This window comes from Scatophagus argus, chromosome 13 (assembly GCF_020382885.2).
Source record: "Scatophagus argus isolate fScaArg1 chromosome 13, fScaArg1.pri, whole genome shotgun sequence".
NCBI classification, from domain to species: Eukaryota; Metazoa; Chordata; class Actinopteri; family Scatophagidae; genus Scatophagus; species Scatophagus argus.
In genome coordinates, this window is record NC_058505.1 from 13,933,856 (window position 1) to 13,953,722 (window position 19,867).

At 41.0% G+C, this 19,867-nt stretch overlaps 3 protein-coding genes across 11 annotated transcripts in view; all 3 read right to left on the reverse strand.

Moving 5' to 3' along the window:
* Nucleotides 1-327, reverse strand: part of LOC124069122 (receptor-type tyrosine-protein phosphatase S-like) — a 64,397-nt gene extending 64,070 nt beyond the window's left edge. For all 9 annotated transcript variants that reach the window (XM_046407914.1, XM_046407912.1, XM_046407913.1 and 6 more), the window contains exon 1: nt 11-327. The gene's annotated coding sequence lies outside the window, so the exon portion shown is untranslated. The remainder of the gene's footprint in view (nt 1-10) is intronic.
* Nucleotides 328-3,229: 2,902 nt separating this feature from the next.
* Nucleotides 3,230-6,921, reverse strand: fem1a (fem-1 homolog a). The gene has a single exon (XM_046409151.1). The coding sequence runs from the start codon at nt 6,721-6,723 to the stop codon at nt 4,870-4,872; it is 1,854 nt and encodes a 617-aa protein (XP_046265107.1). The 5' UTR covers nt 6,724-6,921; the 3' UTR covers nt 3,230-4,869.
* A 3,402-nt stretch (nt 6,922-10,323) lies between these two features.
* Nucleotides 10,324-12,449, reverse strand: LOC124069600 (C2 calcium-dependent domain-containing protein 4C-like). Its single transcript, XM_046408869.1, has 2 exons — nt 11,676-12,449; nt 10,324-11,531 (listed from the first exon to the last, which is right to left on the reverse strand). The coding sequence occupies exons 1-2, from the start codon at nt 12,417-12,419 to the stop codon at nt 10,980-10,982; spliced, it is 1,296 nt and encodes a 431-aa protein (XP_046264825.1). The 5' UTR covers nt 12,420-12,449; the 3' UTR covers nt 10,324-10,979.
* Nucleotides 12,450-19,867: the final 7,418 nt, after the last annotated feature.

Here is a 19,867-nt window from a genome sequence, read left to right on the forward strand (position 1 = left end):
TGCTGGTTACCTCGGTAGGAAGTGCTCCGTCTTCTTTACTGTCTGGTAGATTCATGTGGGTGGATTTGCAGCTGGAAGCTTCCTCGGAAACGGCAGGGATGAATGTAATCCAGTGGCAGCAGAACTCCACTCAGAGAAAGGTCTGCCTTTGAGGCGATGCATGCACGCATCGCCGGCGTTTTCCCACCACCCTGGCTGTCCACCAACCTCTCGGGAACGCAGCGGGTCACGGCTGCTCCTCAGCCTTTTTGTCGGGAGAGCATTGCTGGTCGGGCGGCCTCAGATACTGCTGGTTGATGTCATTGATACTCCCTGCCTCTTCCTTAATGCCCTCCTCCTTCCCTCCCTCTCCTCTCCTCCCCTCCCCCTCCCCGCTCTCTCTCTCTCTCTCTCTCTCTCTCTCTCTCCCCACACACACACCGGAGTTCTCCCCCTCCCCCCCTTTTTTCACATGACGTGATGCAGGCAAGATCTCCAATAGCAACCGTATCCCCCATCACCCCCTATTACCCCCATCATCCACCCCACATCCCCCACACACCTCCTGCAGCTCCGGCTGGATCGCTGACTGGTGCAAAGAGGTGGCTGCTGAGATAGGTTGCTGATTTTTCTCGCTGCCCTCCTTAGGGGCCAAAATGAAGATAAGCACCTTGAAACCCCGTAGATTCCCATAATGTAGTGTCTAATTATAGCTGTTGGCAGTAATACAGAGTCAGAGATCCATAACAGCTCCTACGGAGCAGATCTCCCTCACTAAATTAGAGCTGGAACCTCTAAAATATAGTAAGGAAAACAGAGCTCACTGTGGGACATTATGGAAATATATTAATAACTCAGTAGGTGGTAGATAATAAAATGATATAGGACACAGTAACTATGTTGTTGAGGTTTAATAATCTTACTGTTACTCGTCATGCAGGAGACAGACTCAGTAGGTAAAACTAAAGCCATTTAATACAACAGCCCTGCAGTTAATCTCACTTTACACGAAGGTTAAATGATTTAGAGAAGTGTTAATTCAACATTGCTGTTTTCTTCATCTGTATTGTATTACACTGAAAGATATTGCTAATATTTTGTCATCCCTATTTATAGTGAAGTGAAGGTGGACTGATATTAATCAATCAATCATATCAAGGAGGTTAACTGAGAGTGTTACCCTAAATATACTATATAATCTCTTAGATTTTCTTCTACTCCCTAATGTGGAATGGACATTGCTGGTTTGTCTATTATCTTTTTCATAATATTGGGCCGAGATCAAAGACGCAACTAAACACATAGAAATAGATTAATCTGTTGTGTCATTATAGGCCAAATCCTTAACAACCTCGAGGCTACTAGCTGAAAACCATCACATGGAAATTTCTGAAGGCAAATGGACTTCATGTACTTACATATGCAGATGTAACAGATTATTCAAAGTCATTAAAACGTCCTGTTCCAGATCCTGTGTTGCCAGTGTCAACCCAGTAATTTTGCTTGTAATCAATCAATCAAAATTAAACTGATTTTAAAAAAATCTGTGGAAATAATAACAAAGCCCTGTTCTTTTAATTCTAAAAGATACTCCATGGGTGGTCACATTGTTTTATAAGATTTGGCGTTATTTAGGTCACCCAAACTTGACAAAAACCACCGCCATAAGGGCGGAGAGTGAGGTGTTGGAGGTTGGCATGACACTGCAGGACTGCTCGAAGGAGACTTTCTTCTAGTGTCTTTGCTGAACCCTCAGACCCCGAGTCAGCAGCTGTGCCCTGCCTGGATTTCTGTTCATCCAAATGCATTACAAATGCATATTCAGCCCTGTCTAATAGCTTGGTAAAAGTCATTCTCAACAACTCACTCGCTCTCTGGCACAAAGACTGCTTGACAGTGTGAGAAAGAGACAGGAAAAATAACCAACTGCCACCATCTCTGATGGTAATTGCAAGCTACAGTTTTAGTCTTTCACTAAAAGGGACAAAGGCAACCCCCCCCTCACTTGATTTTCTTTGATGCTAGTGACATCTAGTGGAAACTTATTATGTGATTTTGCATTACAAGAAATGGGAAAAAAGGTTAAATACAGAAACAGGTTTCTGGCAAGTCTCTTTTGTTGGTAGAATAAAAAAAGTTGTACAAAAATGATTTTTATGACACTGAAAATAAAATGAAACTGCAACAAAGAACATTTTTATAATTGGGGAAGATGTACCTCATATTAGTGGTCTTCCTCTTTATGCGCATTAAAGGAGACCCTTTGCTTGTCCCAAGATTAAAAACTATAGCTGTTTTCAACCTCAGCTTGCAGTGTTTTGACTTATGTCTAAAAGGAACGATTACCACAATCATCCTGCACCATTTACAGACAGCTCAGACATCAGACGACAGTTACAAGAAAGCTCTTAATCTCTGATCTTGTTTAGAGGGATGGATGCATGTGGTCAGAGGCACTTGACACATTAACAGCTTCCCTTCCCAGTAACACTAGTAGATAATGAATGTTTTGGGTTCGGCCAACTTTCTAGCAATCCACATCTGTAAAATAAATGAGCTCATATTGTTCCTGTTTCCTGACTGAATAATACAATCTCTGTCTGTGTACTGTCTCTGCCAGTCACACTGTGCCCTGTATGACTGTATAGTATTACAGTATTCCCATTTTCAGAGTTGAAGCTAGGGCAAAAGATTCCTAAAATTAGCAAGGTAAATGCCCTGTCTCTACCACTGCCCCGCAGCAGTGACGTTAACTGCACTCTATTTATACTTTAGGAGAGCAGGACTCAGAAAGATCAAGTTTCTGTTATGCTTTATTTCCGTGACCTCAGGTTTACACGAGCAGAGCAGTGGAAAGCCCATGTTTGGTATCAGTGAATTAAGTGGGCACTGATTATTATTATTATTATTATTTTAATATTCTGCTAATGTAATTTTTTTTGTATTCACTCTAACTTACAACATCTTCCACTTTCTAAAGCAGATCATTTTATGGATCTGGCTGCCCTGATATATTGTTGCTGCTTTTATGTCCTGCCATTGCAACCATTTCAGTCCATCAAAATAGGTATGATGATGCTCTTATGCAAATGCTCAAACAGCACTCGAGGATTCAGCACCGAAGAACTAGCAAGAAACCAGAGCACAGAGAGAGACACTAATTTTCAATTTACAGATGCATAATATTTAGTTTTCAAATAAAAAAACAAACATTTCACATGTAGAAAAGAAAGACACAACAAAGCTGAGATCACCCACACACAGGCGCACACAGATTATGTTGCGACACTGAATTTTATTCAAGTATCTCCAACACACTTTTGTTCTCGAGTTATCATCAGTTAAACGAATCCATTGAGAAAGAGAAAGGCAGCGACTGTTCATAGCCTGAATGCAAGTTGTCTATTTAGGATTTAGAGCCTCTCAGTGTGCATTCAACTTGGTGGTGCTTAGCACAGACAGACACATAAAACATTCATGATGACACAAGATAAACAAAAGAGAGACTAATAAAAATAAGACTAAGGGAGCCATCTGTTCCATTTCTGTGAACTGCATCCGAGGTTAAAGGGAAAACTGACTCCAAAACTGCACTGACACATGATCTTGGACACTTTCATAATGGATACAAACAAGAAGGCCTAAGCTCTGTTGGTATCATCACAAAATGTCCTGTTTCTGATACTGCTTCTCTGATAGTGAATTATATATCTTTGTTGATGTTGACGTTACCCATAAGTAGAGGGATGTAGGCACAATTGAGGCTTTAGTTAGAAATTTGTTCATTCGGACATAGGCGGAAATTGTTAAATCTAACAAAACATTCAGAAGATGCAAATTCATTGTCAGTGAAGCAGCACAAGGATTGAGCTGTTTAAGATAAGCACGCAAAATTGAGAATAAACCCATGTAAAATGTCTTTATGTGGTGAATTTTTCCTTGAAAAACCTCTGACTGGAATATCCCAAACTGCATAGATTATAAACATCAGTATGGAGAATGTGAGTCAAACAATGGAACTGTCTCTTTTTACTTAGACAGAGGGATACCACTCATCCTCAGTCTCATAAAAGTTTTTCAAAATGGTGGCTCTGCAGGGGGTCAAATCATGTCACAGTCTGAAACATCACATAGTGTCTGGAACTGGGAGCTTCATGAATCTCATGTCTCACCTCTCAGTTATTACTTCTGCTTATATTTAAAAAGACAAGTTAGTCACTTCTCATTTTGCAGCCTGTAACACAGCTCCATATCTGACATTTGGCACAGTAAATTCAACACCTTCCCATATCAAAGAAACATAGCAGATGCTATGTGTGAACAAGCAGAACCAAGCAGAAACTGCCAGCAAGCAAAGTTTGGGTGGTTGAGTTTGTTCAAACACATCCTGTCTGAATGAACCTGCAAAGCAACAAGTGAGCTACCATATTCACTCTTCATTTTCATGCATAATCTGGCTTTCAGATGTTTCTTATCAGTAATACTAAAATCCATCTTTCATACACTCTAGCCACCACCCAACACACACAAGCACCATCATGCCACAAGTCTCCTTTTAACTGGGACAAAAAGGGGGGAAATGCATTAAAGCCTATGTCAAGTTGAAGTTTCACCCAGATTTAAACAGCAGTAGAAACCAACAATCACTGTTGAAGTCGGTGTGAGTTGACGTTAGAATAAACTGACCAGATCTCAGTCAGAGATTAAAGCCCCGATGCTGAAAGTTTATTGCTATGGTCTGTAGGGTAAGAAGCGAAGCAGAAGTCAAAAGGAGACAAAGATCAAGGAGAATTTGTGCTGAGAAGGAAGGTTGTGGCAGGTCATAGTAAGGTCTGGGGGACAACAGGAAGAGTAGTGCAGGGGTGCCTCATCGGGGAACAGTAGTGGAAGTCAGTGCAGCTCAATGAAAGCCTCCATCTCCTCGGAGATGAGTCCCCTGTAGGGCAGTCTGTGCTTTTCAATTGCACGCGCCGCCAGGCACTGAAGGGTGACGTAGTTCAGCGGGTAGAGGGCCGGGTGCCCGCTGCTCTGCTCATCCAGTAGCTCGTAGGCTGTCTTCCTCTGTGCATTTTTAGCGTCAAAGTGAGCCCCGGCCTTAATAAGCAGTGCCATAATCTCTGGACAGCCATTGTTAGCAGCAATGTGCAATGGCGTGTTGTTCTCGCAGTCACGTGAATCAACGTCCGCACCACACTCCAGGAGCACTGCTGCCACTGCCTGGGAGGGGAAGCGGCCCACAGGGTAGCGGCCCACAGACGTGGTTTCCTTGTCTACAGCCATGTGAAGAGGGGTGAAACCACTGCGACCACGAGGGTTCAGCTTTAGCAGACGGTACACTGTGTGCTTCTTCTGATGTTCCTGCTCTGGGCTACACTCCAGCTTCTCCAGAAGGAAGATGAGATGCAGGATGATGGAAAGGGCTTTGGTGAACTGAGGAGCTTCTGGTAAATTGTCCCTCTGCGCCACAGCTCTCTCTACCTCCCTCACACTTTTCCCCAGCACAGTCATCAGATCGTGGAAGGTGATGCGCGTTGACAGGCTGCCTTTGGCCCGGTCTTGGAGGACAAAAGAGAACAACTCTGCAAAAGACAGAAAACTGGAGGCTGTCATAGGACTGAGAGGGTCCAGGTTGCTCTGTTGCATGTCCAAAGCATATTTCCACAGGCTGATGCAGCGTTCAAAGTTGCCTGAGTCAGCATAAACAGCTCCCCTGTAACGGATGTAATAAGAGGTGTCTGGGTGGGATGGGCCAAGGATGCGCTCTCGAACCAACAAGGCCTGCATCCTCATTTCATCTGGGTCTGTGATCAAAGATTCGAGTTCCTCTGCAGTATTCACCTCCTGCGCACAGCCATAGGCGGGGATAGGAGGACCAGGCGGAGGCTTGGTCAGGGACCCGGTTTTGTCCCCCGGTTGCCTCAGCTCCATGGCCCTTCTCCAGTACCTCATTGCCCCTAAGAGATCGCGCTTTTTGTCCACAAAAGTAGCCCCAAGGAGCTCAAGTGCATCAATGCGCTCCTCTCTGGAGGTGCGAGGTTGGTGGGCGAGGTATTCTACGATGTTGGTGTGACCCGTTACACTCGCAGCAAGGAGTGGGGTCATTCCGTATCCATCTCTCTCCATGCGAGCGTTACACTTGAGCAGCATCTTCATGATGTCCAGACTGCCTGACTCGGCACAGTCGTGGAGGGCGGTGTTTCCTTTCACGCTCTTGCGGTTGACATCAGCACCGCGGTCCAGGAGGAACTTGGCTATCTCCTTGTGGCCTTTGTAACAAGAGATCATGAGGCAGGTGTGGCCGTGGCGGTTGGCTACCTCCATGTCGGCTCTGTGCTCCACTAGGTAGCGGACGATCTCCAGGTGGCCGTCGAAGCAGGCAGCTCGGAGCGGCGTAGAGTTAGTTAGTGTTGCGTTGTTGACTGAGGCACCGTGTTTTAGAAGCGTCTTCACCACAGGCAGGTGACCGGCCGCCGACGCCGCCCACAGCGGCGGAGCTCCCTCGATGGTCTCGCCATCAAAGTTAACCGCTCCCCCGAGTTCAACATTTGCTTTACAATGTTCAAGGAGGTAATCTACAACCTCTAAATGTCCGTATCGAGAGGCTATCAACAGAGGAGTGCCTCCCTGTGTTTTCTCCTCGGCTAAAGCCTCTAGCTCCTCAGGAGTTTTGTTGCTCAGCAACTTCTGAATAAGTTTCAGCTTACCATCTCTGGCCGCGTTGAAAACCGCCGTCGTTATGTCCATTTTACAGGCTCTGAGCTGCCGCCCTGGACACCAACCCCATAACCACTCGTTTATAGAAAAACTATTGTGTCTGTTTTTAAATAGCAGAGAGCAGAAATCTTAGTTGTAACTCGGTTTCCAGCTCACATCTTTCTGCCATTTTGAGGGTGCTGTCAAGATGGCGTTTGTGTTGTTTGACAGGTCTATGTTTACGATTGCAGCTAGGCATTGTGGGTGACGTAGTTTTGATGGAATTCCCAGTTCGGACAACTGGTGGCTTTCTTACCTATTGAAGAACTACATTACCATGATGCACTTGAGTTAAAGCGCCTACCAGCTGATGGGTTCGTTTGTTATGGTTCTTCGGACTAACACGGTGCACTACCTCACGTAGACGGAGAATGCCACCCGATGCCCGGCTCACAAAACAATTACACCCTCAGAAAGAGCACACAGTTTAAAGGGTAAATTAATTCCCAGCGCGAGATACGCGAAAACTGTGTGTTACAGTGCAAAAATAGACATTCAAAGTCCCATGAATATCCTTGCAAATTATAGTAGTACAATCCTACAATGATGTGCGGCTAATTTAAAATGAATTCACAAATATATTTTAAAAACGTATCGACTCCTTTTTTCCAACTCATTTGCTGCACTGTTTTTGCCGTATTTAGAGTGTGAATTTACTCTAAATAATAAATACTAAATACTAAATACTAAATACACATACTTTTACAATACCTGTACACTTGCAAACATACCTTTATATTTATTTTTATATTCTAGATATATTCTTATTTCTCTGATTTATGGAGCTATGTTATCCTAAAATAAAAATAGACCTCTTAAACATATAGCAAATTCTATTACTGGACAAGCTGGGGAAACTGACAGAAGAGCTGAGGCACGGACATCTTTTCCATTGTGTCATTGAAACAAAACTGAATAATAAAGGCTTTTGTCCCTTATTAACTATTAGTGGACCCGTGCTAACTCTGATTTCAGATGATTTTAGCCAAAATATACAGGCAATAAAGCTAAAATAATCAACACTGATGTAAACCTGAATCATATTACACTTAATCCTCCTGTATTCTCAACACACATTATCGGCTGCAGGAGCCTCAGGCTTTAGCACTCCTCACATTAATAGGGTAGTGAAAAACAACAGAGCTAAATCACACTGCACCATTAAAAGGGAATTGTTAATATTGCTTTGCAGCGTTTTCTTTGTTGGATTAACTATTCTGTAAATGTGGGGGGAAATAGCACAGAATTTAGGTGATTTTATTAAACACTGTATCCTGAGTTTGTAGCAAGAAGCATTAGGGAAGTGATTTGTTTTCCCTGATGGGGTCATTCAATTCCTTTGCAACCAACAGCAATCAGACAATTGTCATATTTTTAGAACCCTGTAGACATGGTCTAAATCAAGTAAACATCTTCACAGTAACAATGTAGAACAAAGATGGAAGCACTGATCTGAACATCACATATTTACTTGAATATTACTAGAAACTGTACATGAACACCAGGACCTCAGGGCACCTGGTACAAGGTAGAGCAGGTCGTCCACTAATAGAAAGGTGAGGGATTCAATCCATGTCAGAGTGTCGCTGGGCAAGACGTGGAACTCTAAACTGCTCCCAGTGCATGTTTCATTGGTGTTTGAGAACAGTTATCACTCCTGATGAGCAGGTGACACCTTGTGTGGTATCCTCAGTCACCAGTGTATGAATGTGTGTGTAAAGTGGATAAATGCTGGCTCATGTTGTAAAGCATTTTGAGTGCTTGGTCAGAATATAGAAGTGCTCTATAAGTGCAGTCCACTTTCCATTTACACTTGACTGACTTTTTCTTCTATGTCTCACCACAACATGAAAAATCTTCATCTTACTTGCATATGCTAACTACTAATGCAGTCTGGCATGCAGCTGTTGATGAGCGATGAGAGCTGAAGTGGGATAAGAATATTTTATAAAAACTGAGATTAAGTTTACTTCTAGGGATTTGAACACTGATGTAATGACATGACACCTCTGTTTGCAGACAATATCACAAAAATAATTTTCACTTCTTTCAAAAATCATCCTTGAACAAATTTACAGTTTGTTCTTTAGGGAGATTATCGAGTGTTTACTCGAAATATAAAATGAAGAATTATTGCATTTCTTTTTCAAAAAAAGATCAATACTTTGAATGAATCATTAAGGAATCTGAAAGTGCTTGGGTGAAATCTCAAGCTTAACTCAACCTTAGTTTAATGTCTGTCACTATCACAAAGAGAGCTGCCCTGACTGCTAAAAATCTGCCTAAAATCCTCAGATGAATGTCACAATGGAGAGCTCAAGGTCACTCATCTGATCGTCAAAGCCTCTGAATCTTTGCTTCCTAATCTGTAACCCACAAACTATCGTCAAATCATCGATCATAACATTTGCTGAATCCCGATTGGTCCGTGGAATCCTTCATGTGAAATAACCAAAACTGTTCTAACTTGGCTAACCTGGCAAGAAATGCATTCATGCATTACTAATAGTAAGACACTGATTGGAAAAGAAGTTTTCAGGGCCTTAAGTTTCAGTGGAAACAGAAAAATGGTTTTAAATGCTTGGTGGTTTGCTTAACCCAGAGATTATTGCCTTATTTTATCACTTTTCAATAATTTTCCCTACTAAGCCTTACCAAGTCTACAGAGGCAAAAAATAATTACTTAATTTTTCTTCACCAGTTTTATCTCTTTGCTTTCAAGTCTGTTACAAATTAATGTTCTTTAAGCTCACAGATGAAGGTTTCCTCATGGCTGCTTGTGCATAGTAACTTATTTCAAAACTTCGGAAGTAAATGGAGCTGGTTGCTGCAGATCACCCCAGGGCATAAGCCTCAGAATGTTCTGAGTGTTGATATTTCCCTTTTGGAGTCTTAGGAGTGCAGAATGTCAGAGCACAAAAATGGCAGAAGGCAGGAGACACCCAGGGCAGATCACCAGCCAATTAAAAGTGATCAAAAAGAGGTTGTGATTCTTCGAATTTACTCATGTTTAAAGGATATTGATGAAGTGTCATTCTGCTGTTTCACCAGTAGGGGAGGCATAAGATCTATGTTTGGTTCATGCTCTTTATTACGCAGGAGTATCATTCCCTGCATGTCTTATAAATTCTTTAATGTGTATTATAGTGGTATGTTTTACTGTCTCAGCACAAATAAATTTCCATGCATCAGCTGAAATACTGAACTCATAAATCAAGATATAAACTCACTGTATAGATAAACTATATCTAGTGTGGGACAGTGTGTGCCAACATTTGTTTCAAGAGAGTAATTTAGCCATGATTAAACCAACTGTCTTTAATAACAAATTGAAACCCAATGGAAGACATCCTGAGTAGCAAACAATGTGTTAAAATTAAACAGGGAGTCTGACTGCACACAAAGACAGTATTTCATGCAGAGATCCAGGATTAAAAGGCTCACAAATGACACCCAGCCCGTGTCTATCTCAGAGGACCCAATGCGAAAAAATAAAAAGACTGGGGGAGCAAAGGAGGGTTTGTAATCATTTCTCAGTGCTTGCTCTCCATCCTGAGGAATTATTAGAAGACAGAATTACTGAGACAAAGCTGCAGGGTGAAAAAAAGCCTCAGGAAGAGTTTATTGTTTTTATTTATGAGTTTGAATGCAAGTCACAATATGGCATAACCACAGTCATATTAACATTACATCCATGAGCGATGAAAATTTAATTTGTAAATATATATTCTTTCAAGTACACAGAGGCATTATTAATTTTCCACAGTAGCGTGCAAAAACCCACATGTGATATTACTGCCTTATTACAAAAATACACTTCCAGATCAAACAAAATCATCATTGCACCACAGCTGATATGATCCCAAGCTACATCACAATGCTCACTGGAGAAGGAAACACCTTTTGTAACTCAATACTTAAAGATAAATGCACAATCAATTACAACAGCTCCACTTTTCACACTACTAATATATTGGTAAATGATGCAAATTATGGTGTTTCCCTTTGTTTGACCTGCACTGAGCTCTAGTGATGGCGACTTGATATAGGAGAACTTTTAATTCTATATTTTTGCCTTGTTTTTTCCAGCCACACATGACACAGTGTGCAAGAAACAGCTGCCTTGTCAGGAGCATGGTCAGCAGTATTTATCAGATGTGTGAAGTGTGATAGAAAGGTAGTCAGAGAAGACAGGCCCCTCGAGATGTGGAGCTGCTTGTTTTCACTGAAGTCTTGACAGATTCTCCCTAGGGATCTGCAAGCAGCTCACTGAGTAGCACCTCCCTTTCTCCGAGGAGCACATCCCTCCTCAGACTGGTTCCTTTGTTCACTACCTTTATCTTCATGGCCAGACTCTTCACCTGTACCTGGGTCAGCGCGTCAAAAAAAAAGTCTTCATTGAATACCGGATTCCTGCTATTCTTGATGATGGTGCTTCTCTGTTTCTGCTGCTTGCCAGGGTTCAGGTAGAGTGCCACACAGCAGTTGATGCTCTTGAGGTCCGTCTGCCTGTTATAAATGGCCTCAGCTGCGAGCACGCGCACCCTCAGCCGAGCTGCCTCTGGGTCATAGTGAGTGCTCAGCCTCAGTGTCCCCCCCTTGTGGAGATTGACGGTGTGCTCGCGCTGCAGGAGGTCTGATGCTGTGCCTCTCAAGCCACTGCTTTTACTTCCATGGAAAGCAGGAGATGGGGGGCAGCGCGTGCGCCGGCGCTGCATGTTGGGGCTGTTGTCTGCTGAGCTGCAGTCATCAGTGGAGAGTGAACTGTGGCGTGCCAGGCTACGCTTGGCACGAGACACCTTGAGAAAGAAGAGGGGAAAAAGCAACTGGTAAACATATAGAAAGAAGGTTCATGGTAATTTAAACAAGAAAAACACTTTTGTAACTATTTAATTCAATCAAAATTCATCTTTATCAAAACTGATGCATGCACGCTGACTCACCTTGGCCTGTGTCCCCTGGGTAATGGAGCGAAGGAGTGAGGCAGAGCGGGACAGGAGTGGGGAGTTAAAGGGGGATGAATCTGCTGAGGAGCAAGTGTCGCTCTCTCCACCACTGAAATAGCGGTATGGGTTGGGGTCTGCTGGGGCCAGAAGAGTTCCCCCTTGTGAGCGCCTTTGGGAGTTTGGAGAGGTGAGAGGGCTGCTGGGATCACTGTGGAACAGGCTCTCCTTGCGTCGGGTATGAGGAGACTCCACCAGGGTGGAAAAGCCATAGGATGTTTGAGCCTTGGGGACGTACGGCAGAGACATCGCAGTCTGTGATTGGGGGTCTGCGTTAGTGTTAACTTCAATACTGATCCGGTCTGCAGCACCTGGCTCATCAGCACTCTCTATTTGGATGATGTGACGGTTGGCTAACTTTTGGAGATTGCGGTTGTCTCCACCCAGGCGGGAAAAGAGGCGAGGGCTGCAGGGGTTCTTGCTGCTCCGAGCCCTGGGGCTCTGGATGCAGATGGCATGATCAGAGGAGGAGGGTCGTAGTGTGGAGCAGTGCTGAGGTTCTGGGGTGAGAGACTCGTCCGGTGGGCAGCAGATCAGCTTTGGGGGGATGAAGAAATCAGGGATCTTGTCTGGAGTGAGGACATTGGCATAAACAGAGACAGGAATGGCCTCTGTTGTCTGCGGGGGCTGGGACTGTGTCCCACTGCTCTCCACAGAGCTACGGAGCTTCTCCAGAAGCCACATGCCCACTCAAATGCCTCAGCTCGCAGTTTCTCTGTTAACAGAAAAGTGATGCATGAAGAGGGGCAAGCATATTTCAGTTTTAATAAGACAGACTAAATTAAATCATTTTATTAAGGTTTACTGAATATTATCCCAAACAAGACATAAACCATGGACCAAATATGGGCCACCTTTAACAGTAGAGAAAAAAAATCTCTTGAACCATTCAGCTGACCAGTTAGTGAAAGAAAGGAAGAGTGAATTTAAATTGCAGCCAAGAAGCAAAACATTTTTTTCGCTATACAGACATTTAAGTGTCTAAAGTATATAAATATAATCTATAAATAGCATTTTAATTAAAAGTGAAATCACTTGCGCAAACATAGAATAAAAAAATAATTCCCCTCTAAACGATTTAGACCAGCGCTATTTCAATTTGTATCGTCAATTGAGCGTCTTTAACAAATCAATAAACTGATATTTGCTTTTTAAAATCACTTTAAGTCATTAGAATTTGGATTACTCAGTGAAATCCTTAAATGAGCACTACAGAGCTACTTTTTTTTCAAGTGCCGCTGCGACGCACCGCTATCAGATAACTACAAGATATAAACAAACCTGTTGCAGAACTCTTATTGTTTTTCCTTTGAAACGTCGGACGTGCGCTCGTCTGCAACCTCTCCAAGCGCTCCGTGCGTAAAAGGTTTCCCGTCAGCTGAAATCCAAACGAGATCCAAACCGCTTGCCAGCGGTTAAAGGCTACTAGGTGAGCTGCTTTTGCTTTAAATAATGGGGTACCGGACTTCTGAGCCAATGAGAATGTTGTAAATCCTTCCCATGATATTTACCATAAAACTATTCCCTGCGTAGGCACGTGGGGGTGGGGGTGCTGCAAATCTAATCTCAAGTCTGTTGTTTCATCACCCACAAAGTGTTGCAAATGATGTGGGTTTCATGTCTCACGTCTCACTGACTTTTAAAGAGAGCGTCACAGGAATTTCATTCACGTGATATTTATTCTCTCGTGCACTGTTAGTGCCTCTCCGTGCCTTAATTGGACTTCCTGGTGGAAAACTGGTGAAGATGTGGACTGACAGTATGGCTGTGTTCACATCTGCCATTTCAACTTCAATCCACTTTTTCACCTTTATAGTTGGAAGATGCTGTACATATGCAGGTGTCAAATAAAGTAAACACACCAGAAACATAGTTCTCTTTATTTATTTTCTTAAAAAACAAAACAAAACACACACACACACACACACACACAGTCACAAAGAGTGAATTGTCATTCTGTCTTTGTTTTCAGACTTTCCTGTAGGCTACTGCAGTGCTCTCATCTCTCCAGTTAAGTGTATAAATGATCACAGCTTGCAGAAAGAAAAGAGCTCACATCACACCTGTTGTCAAATGCCTATGGTTGCTTCTAGTTTTGGGATAGTTTCTTACATCCCATTGTTTGTCTGCATTCTTCTCATGGACATACCAGTGATTTTGATATATTGCTGGCATATGTCCCTCGATCCACATTCTCTGAGCTGCATGCTGTACCCAAAGCTCTGACAAAGACCTGCGGCAAAGCTGCCTTCTGTAGTTTTGGACCCATTTGCTGGAACAGTTTCCCTGTTCATCTGAGGACAGCAGCAACAAACGAGGTGTTTAAATCCACCACTGAAAACTTATTTTCTTTGCTTTTAAGGTGGTGTGGACCACTGAAACAAGTCAATTGATAGATTAGTTGATCATCAGAAAATGAATAGTCAATCACTTGGGGGATTGTTTGTTTGTTTTTCTTTCTTCTTGTTTATCTTTTCTCATAAAAAGTGAATATCTGAGTTTTGGACTGCTAAGCTGATTTTTTAAGCTTTAGATTGCTCTGATATTTTTATATTCTGATAGCTTCTGATAGATTATAATTTATATTGTAATATATTATGATTCCCTGAGTGATATTTGTAAGCAGGTCTCATAGATTCTTTATTTGCCCAGAACATTAACAACTCCTGTGTTGTCTGCTGTATAACTAGATAAAGAAAGATAATATAGTAAAACACAATTGAAGTAATATGAAGTATGTTTCAATTGTTAATAGATAGCCCACTTTTATTAACTATTTTATTAGACTTAAACATCTCATATAAAATGCTTATAAATGCAACTGGGAAAAAGTGTTATCTATTATTTTAAGTTGTTGGTCATGACGTTCATCATTTATTTCTTTTAGTTTTCAAAACAACATTAGGCAGCCAAATATGCTGGGCATAGATGGCAGATTTGAGCACAGAACCTGCAAAATTACATAATGTGATTAAAAAAAAAATCCTGATAACACGCTGGAAAAGTGGACACCTCCATAATGCTTTCTTTCTTTCCATTCATTTTAATGCAACGCCAGCTTAAAAAGAAGCACAGTGTTGTGTGAGCACATAAAACCTGAGCAAAGTAGATGTAATATGGATTGATGAATTGTCTTTGTTTTCTATCTGGAAAAGGCTCTTTGGAGAAAGCCTAAGAATGTATTCAACCCACAGTGTCTTTTGCCAGGTGTTAAACATGGAGGTGGATCTGTCATGATATGAGCAGCCATCTCGTAGGAGTCATTTGGACCAGTCAATGTTCTGCAGGGCTTTAAAAACGGCCAACAAATGTGAGGCCTTTTTACAGGACCATTTGCTGGAAATATTGTCCCCTCGTGATATATTTCAAGTTGACAGTCTCCCACTCCTTGCTGAATTACTAATATTTGTCTAATTTATTTTGTCCAACATAAGTTGGTTCAATTAAGTCTGCACATACTGAATAAAAGTCAGCTAGGAAATAGCAGAAATATTTGTGTGTGCACATTATTCCATGTAACTAAAACACTGTTGTTTATTTTCACATTTCACATAGGTTGGCCACTTTTTGTTTAGCTCTGAACTCTGAAATTTTGGTACTTGCATGCTTATTTCTCCTTGTGGTTAGAGCCCGATCTGCTTGGCTGGATGCACACAAGCATCCTTATGAATGTGTCCAACCTGTCTGCCTCTAACAGCATGCTTAGCTGAGATTTTATTCCACACAGTGCCTTGATTTTGAAAAAGTAATCCCCCTGTTTCCTTTGATTTATTTCCATTTTCTTTCACTTTGGGTTTAAATGAAACAGGCAAAATGGCAAAGCTACTTTCATTAAACACAAGGACTTACTTTACAAATTGGTGACAAAAATAAATATTAATATTGGAGAAACATGAAAATACAAATTACCGGTAGCTGATATTCCACAGACAATCTAACTGAGTTTGAGCGGCTCAAATTCAGGTGTGTGTACCTGGAGGACAAATTTCTAAGAAGACATTGAGCAATAATTGCTACCAAAAGTGGCTCTACAAAACCCCAATAAGTATGCTAAATACTGGTGCAAATGAGCTCCATTCTTTCTATTTTTCTAAAAATAGATTGTAGTCAATTATAGATTAGTGATGAACCATTAGATTAGTACATCAGCAGTATGAGTCATCCACTGGACCAGCCATCCATTTATACATTTGACCTACCCACTATTTAGTGATTCAGGAATGTTGGCTTTTTTGCCCTGAAACCAAGGACATAAACTGAGCATAATAACAATACATGTCATTAGCAAAAAACAACAAACAAACAAAAACACAAAATACAGCATGATGGAAGAAAAGATCATTACAGAGAAGAGTTACAAGGCACAACACAAACAAACAAACCCACAGAGATTCATCACCAAACTCTATTGTCCTCCTGCTTTGTCTCGACTGTTTTGTTGCTTCATTAAGCTCACTGTTTTGCTTTTTAGCTAAACATCCCTGATACTGCAGCTGTACACTTCCTACCCAGTACCAAACAACCAGCAGACCTACGACGAGCTAAAGAAACAGGTGTTTCCATCATGACTTAACGGACTTACTTTTATCTGATAACCAGAATAACAACTCAAAACTATGTTATAATGAGGCTCAGCCACAATAAATCACTGGGTTCTCACTTCTTTCTTGACAAACAAAATACATACAGCATTTCAGCAATGTACACAAGATGTTTATGATGAACCGTCAAATTGTGTGTCATAAAAGTTAACCAAACTACTGTTGGACATGAATTACTAGCAAAAATGTTACCATTCACTAAAGCACCTAAAACTGCAAAAGGCCCTGCGGTATGTAGCAGTACAACCAAACTAAATCTGATGAACTTGATGAGTCCAGTTGATTGAGCTGATTTTAACAATTGCACATTTCCATTACATCATATTTATTGCTACATTTCATGTTAATGTTATGTAAGAACATGAGAAAACATCAGACACACACACACACACACACACACACACAAGAAAACCAGGTAATGTAGCTGTCAGTTTTAATTGGACCAAAGCTCGTGTGCTTCTGTTTATAATGAGGCCGTCTACACTTACTGGATTCTTCTCACAACCTCTCCAACCTAACATGCAGGACACCATTTCTTGCTCCAATTAAGTCCCTGCTATAGGCTGCAGTACCTACAGTAACTATCAGTATCGACACATGTAGTGATGCACGTCACTTCAGCTGACCACCAGCTGAGCCAATAAAAAAAAATAAAAATATCAGTAAGCGTGTTTGACATCAGAAAAAATGTGGGCTATTTATACTGCAAACTTTCATCTGTGCAGTTTCTCAGGTCTGCCTAGGGAAACCTGTTGCAAACAGTTTCATTTGTGGTTATGACCGAATATGCATCAGGAGTACAACTACTGGATGAATAGCTGTGGGATTTGGTACAGACATCCACGGTAACGAGAAAATAAATCCTAATGACAGCGTGATCCCCTGACTTCCTCCAGCAACACCAGGAGATTGACATTTTTGGTTCCGCTATAAAATGTCTCTACAACTATGAGATAAATTCCCAGGAAATTTGGTACAGACGTTCATGTCCCACTCCAGATGAACTGTAATCAATTTGTTGATTCATTTTTACTTTTCATTGAGCGACAACATCAAATGAAAAATAAAATGTGTCGTATACTTAGATAGTGGCAAAACTAGCGACATTCTCTCTCTCAGCCTGAGCTGTGTTTTGTTTTGATACAATGCAGTTTGGAAAGAAATAGTTTCTGCACGAAACTGCTCAAAACAAGGTCTGTGAATTATCTTAATGATTTCTGGAAAGAGGCACTGCTGTTAAGTTTTTCAAATATATTTAATAGGGGCAGTTATCTCCAAGCAGCTATCTCCAAAACTCTGTAACTCAAACAAAACCAACATAAATGGACATACATGTCTTGATTTGAAGTAAGAGAAAATATGTATTTTTGATTTTAGGATGAAATGTAAACCTGCCTATCGAAAAGTTTTGTACTTCATAATATCTTCCTCATGGTTTCATGTGCAGCTGTTCCTCAACACACAGCCCTTTTAACTTAGAGGGTTCTTAATTGTGAATATCAGTCCAAAGAAGTGAAAGTGTCAGCCATGACATCAGCTAGTTGGAATACATTTTTTGGCTCCTTTAATACCAAGAAGCGGTTGATGTCTTCCTTCTTGAAGAATGGCTGAGTATCCTACTGTCACCATTTAACATGTTTACGGCAACAATATGAGGAAGTGAAGACGCTCTCCTTAATATTAATATTAAGAAAAGAAAGACCTGACATGAGGTGGTCTTTAATTACTCACCTGTGTGGTACTGCATCTGACTGGAGCGGCTGAGCAGTGTTGCTATCATCTGATCAATTCTACATGTAAAAATACTAAATAAACAACCCAGTGACTCTATTATCTTAAAGGGACATTTTATTTGTTGCTTTTCAATCTCAGTATGCTGTTTTAGAATGACCTTCATCCTCTGACATTACTGGCCGAAATATGAAAATCGCGATGAATAATCAGAAATCCAGGAACTCACCATGTGACTGATTTATGAAGTCAAGGTATTGTATATTATATTATTATTATTAGATTATTAGATTAGAGCACAGATAGTCTGTGAAGAGGACACAGGTACAATAGGCAGAGATGTCTACGCATTTCGGTGACATTGCCTTCATTAGGGTGCATTCACCAATGGATGTTCTTTGGCTGTCATTATCGTGTGCCTTATTGGCAAAAATGTATCCTGCATCCCGGAGAAAATAGCAGCCCTGTCTGTTCACTTTAGCTCATTTTTTTTGTACAGTGTATGCCAGATGTACTATAATAGGAGTCAAAGAACCTATTGATTTCCGTCCTCATTACTTCCATACCTGGTATTAGTGTAATTCTTCTCTGAGAAACAATACAGAAAACTTAAAATAAATGTCAAATGAAATGTCACAGGGATTATTGCCGCTACATTATTTTGCTCCTGTCAGGTATTTCAGAACATTTTTATTCCATATTTTTATGAACTACATAAATACACTACATGTTTGACTTAGCCCAGAATAGCTGGTAGTTATCCAACTAACATGCAAAAATTCACTTCAGTTATTAAGACCACAGCTTTCATATCTTCTCCTCTAAATTCAGATCTGTTTAAAATCAAACGTAATCTTGATTATTTTTATATATACAATATACTATCTACATATGTAGATTGGTATATGTACACATTTAATCTACATATGCGCTGATGGTATATAATGGTAAGGTTTCAGTGCCCTAAGTGTCTCCGCTGGCCATTTATAACGCTAACACTACTGAGAGCTATCGCGCTGTGTTAAAATGATACAACACGGGATACAGTCAAAAGTTTCATGTCTGCTTCTAATTTTTCCACTTGTTTTTATCTGCAAGCTTAATATGCTCACGACAGAGCTCTGGATCTCACAAGAGGGTGTTGCTGAGGCAGAAACAGATCTCAAATAAAGTTCATTTTTGCCTGATTTGTGGGTCTAAAAATCTGTGCTCATATTTACTTCTCCCACTAGAGTGAATAGACTGAGGACCTGCTGCTAGTCCCACAAAGGGATGAGACAGTGGCGAGACCCCTGTGATACAGATACAGGAAATAATTCTTCAGTGAGCCGTTTCATTTCTGAATTGTCTCCGTTGGGTCTGTCAGTGTCAGTGGTTTGTATTAACTCTTTTACCGATCTCTTTTTCCTTTATCTCCTCATCTTCCTTATCAGTGAAGGAAAACCAGGAAATGTTTCTTTTAAAGAGTAAAGCTCATTTTATTTATTCTATATTGTAAATAATATTGTCATAAATTAAGAGCAGATTAGATAATAAAGAATAGAGTCAAAGGCCTTTTGTGTGAGTCATGGCTTCCACTAAAGCTGAGATGAGAGGATGGTAGTGAGTTGAGTCGATGATCCTTCTGTTGAGTTTGGAAAGAATCCAATAATTTGCTGTAGTGCAGTACTCAGGACATGTCGAAATTAAGAATATCCTGATGAATATCATTTTACACTGAACATATCCATACTGAAGAAGAAATGAACTTTGCTTAAACTATGAGTTTATTTATTTAGGACTATGGATATTTAGGACTAT